At 42.5% G+C, this 9,545-nt stretch overlaps 1 protein-coding gene across 1 annotated transcript; it reads left to right on the top strand.

Moving 5' to 3' along the window:
- Nucleotides 1–582: 582 nt before the first annotated feature.
- Nucleotides 583–2,352, top strand: RIPPLY1 (ripply transcriptional repressor 1). The gene is made up of 2 exons (XM_036460757.2): nucleotides 583–948; nucleotides 1,509–2,352. Exons 1-2 carry the CDS (start codon nucleotides 845–847, stop codon nucleotides 1,660–1,662), a joined length of 258 nt encoding a protein of 85 aa, XP_036316650.2. The 5' UTR covers nucleotides 583–844; the 3' UTR covers nucleotides 1,663–2,352.
- The last annotated feature ends 7,193 nt before the right edge of the window (nucleotides 2,353–9,545 follow it).

The raw sequence follows: 9,545 nt of genomic DNA, 5'->3' as shown, positions 1-9,545 counted from the left end.
ACAAAACTGTGATAAGAGTAATGATAACATTGTTGAAGCAGAGAAGAAGGGATCTGTCCTGATGTGGGCTCAAGTTCCTTAGGAAAGGCTTCCTGAAATAGATGGCATCCAAGTCAAGTGTTTTTGGAGGCCTTTTTGTTATCTCAGGGAGCCTACTTTTCAGTCTCCTTCCTTCACTGATAGATCTCTCCTCTATGTCCTAGAGGGGTTTGTCTTTGGAGACCCTGGCTGTACTCTACAAATGATCCTCCAAGGCAGGTGAGGAAACTTGTGGATTTGGTAAGTTTGAGCCCCTGTTACACATGTTTGCATGTAGCCACTTGCATTCACACTGACCAGGTCCCTTCCCAGAGAGCCCCTGATCTCAGTCCAGGTCTGCATATCTGGGAAACCATCTTTGCAGCCTTGCTCACATTTGATTCTCACAACAGCTCTAGAAGGAAGGCTGACCTGAGATTTCTGTGTAATTTAAAGATAAAGAGACTGAGGCCCAAAATAGGGGAGGGTATGAACAGACTCCAAAGTTAGGCTATGGTAGAACTGCTGCTAGAATCCTGGTTTCCTGGCACTTAACCCCAGTGCTCTTCCCCCACTCCTCACCCCAAATCTTTGCTGTTCCAGTAGAACTCTGTCCCCTGGGCAATCTCCAAACATGTGTTAGAACAGGGAGAGGAAAGTTAACAAGCCCCAGGATTCTTTCCACTAGTTTTTCAAGCAAAGCCAGGACAGACCCCTTTGGTGGGAGTGGGGCAAGAGCTGGACCCCAGAGATGTCTAAGGTCTCTTTCTAGATCATCTTACCTAAAGGTTTCTGACCCCTGATAAAGAGGAGGCAGTTATCTTGCATGTACTTTGAGCCACATGCTAGCTTTTGCTTTGAACAGGCCACTGATGGGGCAACAAGTGCTGAGGTCACCAAAGCTGACTCCAAGTTCCATCATCCTGTCAGGTAAGCTCCTGGCACCAAGCTTATAACTTTACATAGGTTTATTAGCTCTTCAAACCCTCACAACAGCCTTGTGTATCAGGAGGAGGGAGGCACTGCTATGATCACTATTTCATAAACCAGAAAACTGAAGCCCAGAGAAGTTAGGAACTTTGCCAAGGTTGCCTTCCCTAGAGGCATTGTCAATGATTCCTAAGAATGAGACTTTATGGATAGATCAGTGAAAGAACCTTAGTAGGAGATGGTGGACACAGGAGAAATCTACATAATTTTGGGGTAGAGACCTTCTGAGGTGAGGGTGAAATCAGTGTCAGAATTGATAGATGCTGGGGTTGCAGATCCCCAAAGTTATAGGCCCACCAGATGTTACCTTTCTGCCTGGAGCCATTTTGCAACAATTCAGAAAATTCTGTTACATAGCTCTCTTTTTTCCTTTCTGTCTCACACCATTATTGTGGGTAGGACAAAAATTTTAGGGTCTGGCTTCCTCTATGGTCCTACTGACCCCTCTGTACATAAGAGACCTGTCTAAGGTAGGGGCCATGCTTTTTCTCTGTCCACAGGCTCTTCTGGCCTAAATCCCGCTCCTTCGACTACCTGTACAGTTATGGGGAGATTTTACTGCAGAACTTTCCTGTCCAGGCGACTATCAATCTGTATGAAGACTCAGACAGTGAAGAGGATGAGGAGGACGATGAAGAAGAGGAGGAGGACTAAGAAGAAAAAGGAGGAAAAGGAGGCAAATAAAAAGGGGCCATAAATGTGTGTGAGGATACTAGGGACAGCACCACACAGAGTCACAAGTCATCCTCTTTCCCCATCCCTTACCTGTTCAAACTGAGCCAGAGTCTGATTAGGGTTTCATATGCCTGGCAAGGCTCCAGGGCATTGATTAGCCAGGAATCTCCAGGCGTAGCTCTCTGGATTGAAAGTTGGGTCCTCAAGTACCAACTTACCCTGGCTATATCCAACTGGATTGTAAGTACAGGTCTCTGGCATCTCATTGTCTGGGTTGCTGTTGTGTTGACAGTGGGAGGGTACAAGTAGCTATAGGGGAAGGAAGATCTGCTTTATGAAGCCCCCAGGAAACAGAACAAAACAAAGAATGGTCATGAAGAGGGCAACAGTCTCACTCTTCAGGGCTCTTTGACTCCCCAGCCTTTCAGGTGGCCACGTAGTCCTGTCTCCCTGTGGAAAAATTGACTTCAGGCTTCACCTCCAGGGATACCAACACCATGTTTAAGCAGAGTTGAAATGCTTTTATGATGGGCCTTGCAACAAGAAGGAGGGCATCTAGAGAATCAGCTTGCTTTGGGGACCTACCCTCATTTTGGCTGCTATCAACTGCAGTCTCTGTTGGCATGAGATGAATCAGGAGAAAAATAAACTAGATGATGTTTGCCTTTTTCCTGTAACTGCTGATTTCTTAACTGAACTCTGTTCATGTTGTGAGGCCGTGGGCACAGGGTCAGAGACCAGCTCAAGGCCAATTCTTGCTCTATCTGAGGTCAGTTTACAGATGGGGATGTAGGTCCAGAGGCCCCAGCACAGGCCAGGCCCTCTATGTCAATTTGTGAAATCAGGCTAGATTAAACTTCAAAGACACATGGAAAGAGGGCAAAAACGCCCCCAAAATATAGCTTGAAAATTGAGAATAGGACTATGAGTTGGGGTAGAGGGGTGAGAGATTTCAGCCTTGGAAATGAGCGTGTACATATGGGGAGGAGAGCTTAGGGGCTACTCAGTCCTATCAGTTTTACTTCCACAGTTCAGGCTCTCATGCATTGCCCCTATCCCAAGTACTCATCAGATAATTTTCATGCTCCAGCGTGGTCCTCTGCAATTCATCCTCCACAGTGGCCACCATGTCAGATCATGTTGCACCCCTGTTTAAAGGCCTACCATGGCTCTTCATTGCCTCACCAATATTTGAAAACTTCTCCTTTAAAAAAAATCACAGATCCTCTTGAAAATCTATTGCCTCTCTACTCATAGATTCACAAATCAATTTCTTAACTTGATATTCCAAGCTGTCCAATTATTCGGTTGTTGCCTATCTCTCTTTAAAATTTTTTTAAATTAAAATGCAGTTGACATACAATACTATATTAGTTTCAGGTGTACAAAATTGTGATTTGACATTTATCTACCTTACAATGTGATCACCACAATAAGTCTAGAGCCCATCTGACACCATAAAAAATTATCACAATATTATAATACTATTTCCCACATGGTGTACACTATATCCTGCGACTTATTTTATAACTGGAAGTTTGTATCTTATTCTTCACTTGTCTGTCTCCTCAGACTCATCTCTCAACACTTGAAAGATATGCTGACTGTCCTTGAATGTATCATGCTTTTTTTCACATCTATTTCAATCATAGCTTTAAGTCTATGATTGGAATGCTCTTCCACTTTTACCTGTCTGATAAATTTATTCAACCAATAAAACTAGCTTAGACATCTATCCTGTGAAAATCCTTCCAGACCTCTAAGTCTAGGATGGGTGTCCCCATTACATTCAGTGCCTCCTTTACTATAGCATCTTCCCACTTCTTACGCAACAAGATAGGGCTGTGTTTAATATCTCCACGTGACTTCATTGCACAGCACACTGCCTAGCACAAAGCAGACACTCAGGAAATGTTGGGGGGGGGGGGCAATAAGGTCCTTTTAAAGCAGTTCTTGACAGAATTTCCTCTGTTCCTTCCCTTACTGGCTTCCCATTTATTTGCTTAGCTACAAACAGGATAGAGTAACACAGTCTGATTCAAGAATAAAATGCTAGCCATCTTTCCTTCCCTCTTCCATCAATTTGTGACAGGCTACTTCAGTTCTGAGCCCTGCTGGAGTTCCTTGAATTGGACTCAGCCTTGAGTAGGCAATCAAATTCACACAGTGGTGCCATCTATTGTTCAACATTTAACCTTATTCCTTATTACTGTCAGGCAGTTGACCTTTGACTGCTATATGGCTTTAGTTGATTTCATTTGTGCTTGTAAGTAAAGTGGAATCTACTATGTCTAGCTGTATGATCTTGGGAAAGTTACTTATCCATGCTGAGCTCCAGTCTCCTCATCTGTAAAATGGGGGAAATAATGACACTTCCTCTCAGGGTTGGTGTGAGTCAATGAAATAATATATGTAAAGTACTTAGCACAGCTCTCGGCACATAATAAAAACACTCAATAAGTGGTTGCAGTCATAGTAATCATAGTTGTAGCAGTGGTTTTATTAATTTTATAACAGAAATAAGCTTTGTAGGCTCAAGATAGCTAATGACTGGTTTACTCAACTAATGACTGATTTGTCAGTCCTCTACACCTGATCTCCCTGACACCATTTGATGGTTTATCAGTCACAACATATTTGCAATGTTTGCTCCTCATAAACAAACAAACAAACAAACAAACAAAATAAAACAAAACAAAACACAAAATAGAGGCAAAATATGGCTTCTTGGGACAGAGGTTTCAAAACTTATTTTTTGTGCTTTAGCAGGAACACTCTTCCTTTGAATTGAATATAGATATTCCATATACAAACCAAATAGAGCTGGAGCTGTTCTCATGGAAGCCACAATCCAGGGGGAGGGGAGGCATAGAATTCCCATCATGGTGTCCTCTCTCTTGTAAACAAAGCCTCTCCATTCCCTTCTGTAAGGCACCAGCCAGGGATTCCTGGATTGTGGGAAGGCTACTTGGAATCCACTGTCCCAAGGGTTAAAATATAATTGATCTGAAGTCTAATGGGGATTAGTGCTTTAACATGTTCAGTGTTCCATTTAAAATCCTTGTTTTGGGTTCTAAGCTCCCAGCATTTCATAGCTCAAAAATTACTTCAGTCCTCTGTACACATGGTTGCTAAGTAATTGGAATTTACTGTTCTGACTAATCAGAGCCCAGTGTGAGTTACTTTGTGCTGGGTATATCCAGTCCTTATAATAACTTCAAGACCAGTGTACAAACTCAGAAGGAAAAATATCTGTGCAAAACCCAGAGTCTTTCTTCCAGGTCCATCCTACTAATCCATCCTAGTGTTCCATACTTCAGACCCCAGCACAGATGCCTCCTGTTTCCTGCACCCCATAGTAACAGAGAGAGAGGGTACATTGGTTGAACATGAGGCTGCATTTGAGCTGGGCCCAGCTAGAGATGGAGGTAAAAAACTTTCCATAAAGAGGCAACAATATGATTCTTTCATTAAACAAATATTTATTGGGCACCTATTCTGTGCCAAGCATTAATATTATACTGATTAAGAGCATGGGCTTTGGAGGAGAAGCACCTGGCTTCAAATCCCATATCTGCCGCAATGCTGGCTCTATCCATGGGCCCACTCCCCTCAGGTCAGGTGTCAAGGTCAACTCTCTGCTCTCACAACCAGCTCTGTAATCTCTTATCATATCACACACACACACACACACACACACACACACACGCAAGCATGCACTGCACATACTCATTAAATGTTGCCTATTCTCCTTTGTCCCTTTGTCTCTGGGCAAAGAAAACCCCCTCACCTATCCCAGTGGGTGTTACCAACTCCCACCTTTCATTCCTGTCCCTAATTGTGCCTGTGTGATTGTCTAGTGGGCAGTTTGTCTCCCTTCCACCCCAGACCCCTATTGTAAAATGTTTGCCAATCTTATTCCCAAACAAGGTTGTTAGATGGCCTGAATTCACTCTCTTGACCTGTTTGTTACTGTGTTTTGTGTTTATTCCCAGCTGCGAAGGCTTGTGGCAACCTCTAGGCAAGTACACAAACCCAAACACAAAAGCTTGGCTTAGTAAGTAGTAGCCACAATACTCTTTGCAAGGCACTTGCTACTCATGTTACAGCTATGGTTCCTCTATGGTACTGTAATCACAACAATCCTAGAAGATAGGCACAGTTATTATGCCCATTTAAGAATGAGAAAAATAAGAGTTAGCAAGGTTTTTGTACATGGGTATGCGTTTTGCATAGAGGTTGCTACAAGCCTTTCAAGCTATAGTGTAAAACCAAAACACAATAACTAACTCCAGGCCTCTGACAGGACAGAACAGTGAACTTGTGCTACCAATTTACAGAAGAGGACTGGGAGGATAGAGGAAAAAATGCTCACTGGATAACCACATAGGCAAAGTTAGAGGTGGGTGGGTAGAAGGTGATAATATCCACTGAGGTAGATGAATGGGCTTTTCCTGTCCAGAGAAGGCTAGGCAATATGGTGGTTAGGAGTTATAACAACTGATAATTATTGAATTATTACTATAGATTTGGGTGCATGGCTAGGAACCTTACATGGATTAACTCACTTAAAATAACAATCCTGAGATATAGCTACAATTAGGGAGACTGAGGTTTTGGGTTTTTTTTTGTTGTTGTTGTTGTTGTTTCTGTTTTTGTTTTTGTTTTTGTTTTTTCAAAAAACCTTACCAAAAATCACAGATCATCTGTAACACCTTCTAAGCGTGAGGCACTTTACCTGCATTCCTCAATTTTTATTGATGATTTTTATTTTATTATTAATTTTAGACATGGTGCATTTTTTATTGTTGCTCCCTGTATTTTTATTTTTTAAATCTTTATGTTGCAAGTATTACATATGTCCCCTTTTGTTGATGATTTTTAGAGAAAGAGGAAGGAAGAGAGAAACATCCATGTGAGAAACATCTATTGGTTGCTTTTTGTACCCACCCTGACTGGGAATCAAAACCACAACCTGTTGGTGTATGAGACAATGCTCCAACCGAGTCACATGGCCAGGACTACCTGTGTCCCTCATTTAATCCTTACAACAATCCTGAGACTTAAGTACTAGTTTTATCCTCATTTTATAGATGAGAAAACAGGTTCAGGGAGGTTAAGTTCACACAGTGAATAATTGGCTGAGACATGATTTGAGAGATGCCCACATTTGCCCTAGGTTACACCAATTATAAAAATCAGGACAGCATTCAGACTTGACTCATTCTAGAGCCCCATGCTTTTAGGAGGTGCAATCTATAAGGCTTCGTGAAGAGTAAGTCTCTTGGAGAGCAGAAGAGAAAATGTTGCAGTTCTGGGTGTAAGGAAGTGAATCAGAGGTTAGGAAGAATTCTGGACCAGGAAAAGCTGAGGGATCACTGAGGGATATTTGGGGTCTTCCTGAAGGGAAGTGGGATGCTCTCACAGAACCTGGGATACAGTCACAGGGCTACCAGAGGAGAGGGGCACATAAGGGACTTCTGTTCCACTCTGTGGCTTCTGAGTATAATGGGCCCTGGCTGAGTGTGGTGCTTCCCATCTGCAGTCTGGGCCCAGTCTGAGGAACTATCAATTGTTGAGCTCTCCCATAGTGAGCTGTTTTATGCTAAACAAGATTCAAAAGCCCCAAGCAGGGTGAGTTGTGCTATTATTATGTTTACAGATGGGGAATGGGCTCATAGAGGTGAAGTGGGGAGGCCCCAGACAGTGTAGATAGAGTCCTGGCTTTTAACTACTGGGTCCCTCCTACTCTTCTACTCATTCTCCCAAAGAAGTCCTAAGAGTCCTATAAGGGCCCGCAGCTTGCCTGGTAACCCATGGCCTATGTGAAAGAAGCACACAAACTGCCATGCTAAGGCATTTCTATCTCCATTACCAGAAGCACTTGGGGCCTGGGGCCAAGTATGAATTAAAGAGGGTTGAGGGAGAGCACAAGAACAAGGTGGAATCAGGCTCTGGGTTATTGAAGGTCTGCCATATCTGAAAGAGAAGAGCCAGCTGCAAGTCCCTAGCAATTCAACTAGTGTCCATTAACAGCATGAGAGGCAACAACCTGTAGTGGCTGAGCTCTAGACTGAGCCTAGACCTATGGCACCAGAAAAGGGATCAGGAGGCTCATCCACCCTAAGGATTCTATGGCCAGCCTGGTGATTATCAGGACAGGCTCTGGAGTCACACTAGACCTGAGTTTACAAGTAAATACTGGTCCTCCTCCTTGCTAGCTAAGTGACCATGAAAAAAATAGCAAATTGATCTCTAAGCCTTAGTTTCTTCATCTATAATATAGGGATGATAATCATACTTATTTCACAGGATTGTTATTATGATTAAATGAGATCACACACACACACACACACGACTTAGCAGAGTATTTAGCACATTATAGATGTGATATACATGTGTATGTGTGTAGTGTGTGTATACACATATCATTATTTTTTGACACATGCTATCATTTCAGTAGTTACATCTTTGACTCTCTCCCTATCTATTAGGTCCCTGGTGTCTTCAAGCCCACTGTCTTACCCCAAGGGAGGCAATGTCCACACTCTCACCTAAGGCTTGTGTGTAAGACCTGGGCTAAGACACTTGCTTTTCTCCATAAATACTTTCAAGAATCTTGAACTGTACATCTTTGTCCTTCACTATCCTGTGAATATTAATATGCTTGCGTTACTCAGGTGCTAAATTTTTTTCTGCATTTTAGAGCGATTTTATATCAATGACCTCATTTGAAACTCTTTATATTCCCCATGATATGTCCCCATTATTCAATGTGGAAATTGAAGATAATGGGAAGGGAAGTAACTTGCTCAAGGTTATAAAGAAAGTCACTGCAGGAGTCAAGACTGGACCTCAGAATCTTACATTGAGTCTAGTGTTTTTCTTTAACACTTGCAATTGTTCAGGGCCCTGAGGTCTAGCTAAACACAAAGCATCTATAATCTAGGAGTTGGCTTATGGTTTGAAGGCCACATTACTGCACTCTGACAAGACTGCTGCTTCTACTGTGGCCAACGTTATATCATCAGTAAACTATTAAAGATCCTTCTAAAAGAAATGGCAGCAAGTTATCAGGACTGGGAACCCAAGATAATCACATCTCCAGCACATGCCAAAAATCAAATCAAATGTTAGATGGCAGGTTAGAGGAGAGATGAACATGATCTCCTCAGCTAAGCTGCATGCACTGCTGAGAAATTAGCCACTGTTCTGTACTCACAGCCAGCTTGATTTAGCCACTCATCTCATGGTGTACGTAACCGTCAAGTGCACAAAAGGGCAACTCTGTCCTTAGTACAGATTGGGAGGTGCAGATGTGTGTGTGTCATCAGTATGGGTTCTGATGGCAGAAACTATTTGCAGGCACTGAGGGAAGTAGTAAGATAAAATGTCTGTCCCTTGACATAACTCTGGGAGTAGAAAATGCAGGCTTGATTGTCAGTACCAGAGGCTGGTATCCCCTCAATTTTAACAATTGCAACAACATAAAGACTGTTGAGATAACAAGTAATTCAGTCCAGAGACCCCCTCCTTAGTCCCTGTGTGGCACTGAAGCCCTGGCAAACTTGGTTCTGCTGAAAGGAAAATCTTGTTACTTCCTCCTGGAACATTAGATCTCCAGGTGGCACTAAATTTTCTTTTCTGCTGTCAATTCTTCTTCACTCTCTTATCACATGGCAACCCAAGAGGGAGTCATCATTGAAACCAACTTCACCCAACAGACATATGTGGAACAGCAAGTATACTCTTCCTAATGTTAGGGGAGGGGAACATTTTTATTATATTTTTGTTTTTAAAATACTTTTATTGATTTCAGAGAGGAAGGGAAAGGGAGAGATAGACACATCAATAATGAGAGA

The sequence above is a fragment of the Pipistrellus kuhlii genome, unplaced genomic scaffold, assembly GCF_014108245.1.
Source record: "Pipistrellus kuhlii isolate mPipKuh1 unplaced genomic scaffold, mPipKuh1.p scaffold_m20_p_33, whole genome shotgun sequence".
Lineage (NCBI taxonomy): Eukaryota > Metazoa > Chordata > Mammalia > Chiroptera > Vespertilionidae > Pipistrellus > Pipistrellus kuhlii.
This window is presented reverse-complemented; position numbering and strand designations above follow the sequence as displayed.

Excerpts from the sequence above, each read along its gene's own strand:
- RIPPLY1 (XM_036460757.2), top strand. The coding sequence starts at position 845 with ATGTACTTTGAGCCACATGCTAGCTTTTGCTTTGAACAGGCCACTGAT. Across the intron at positions 949-1,508 it reads AAGTTCCATCATCCTGTCAG|GCTCTTCTGGCCTAAATCCC; the intron begins GTAAGCTCCTGG and ends CTCTGTCCACAG.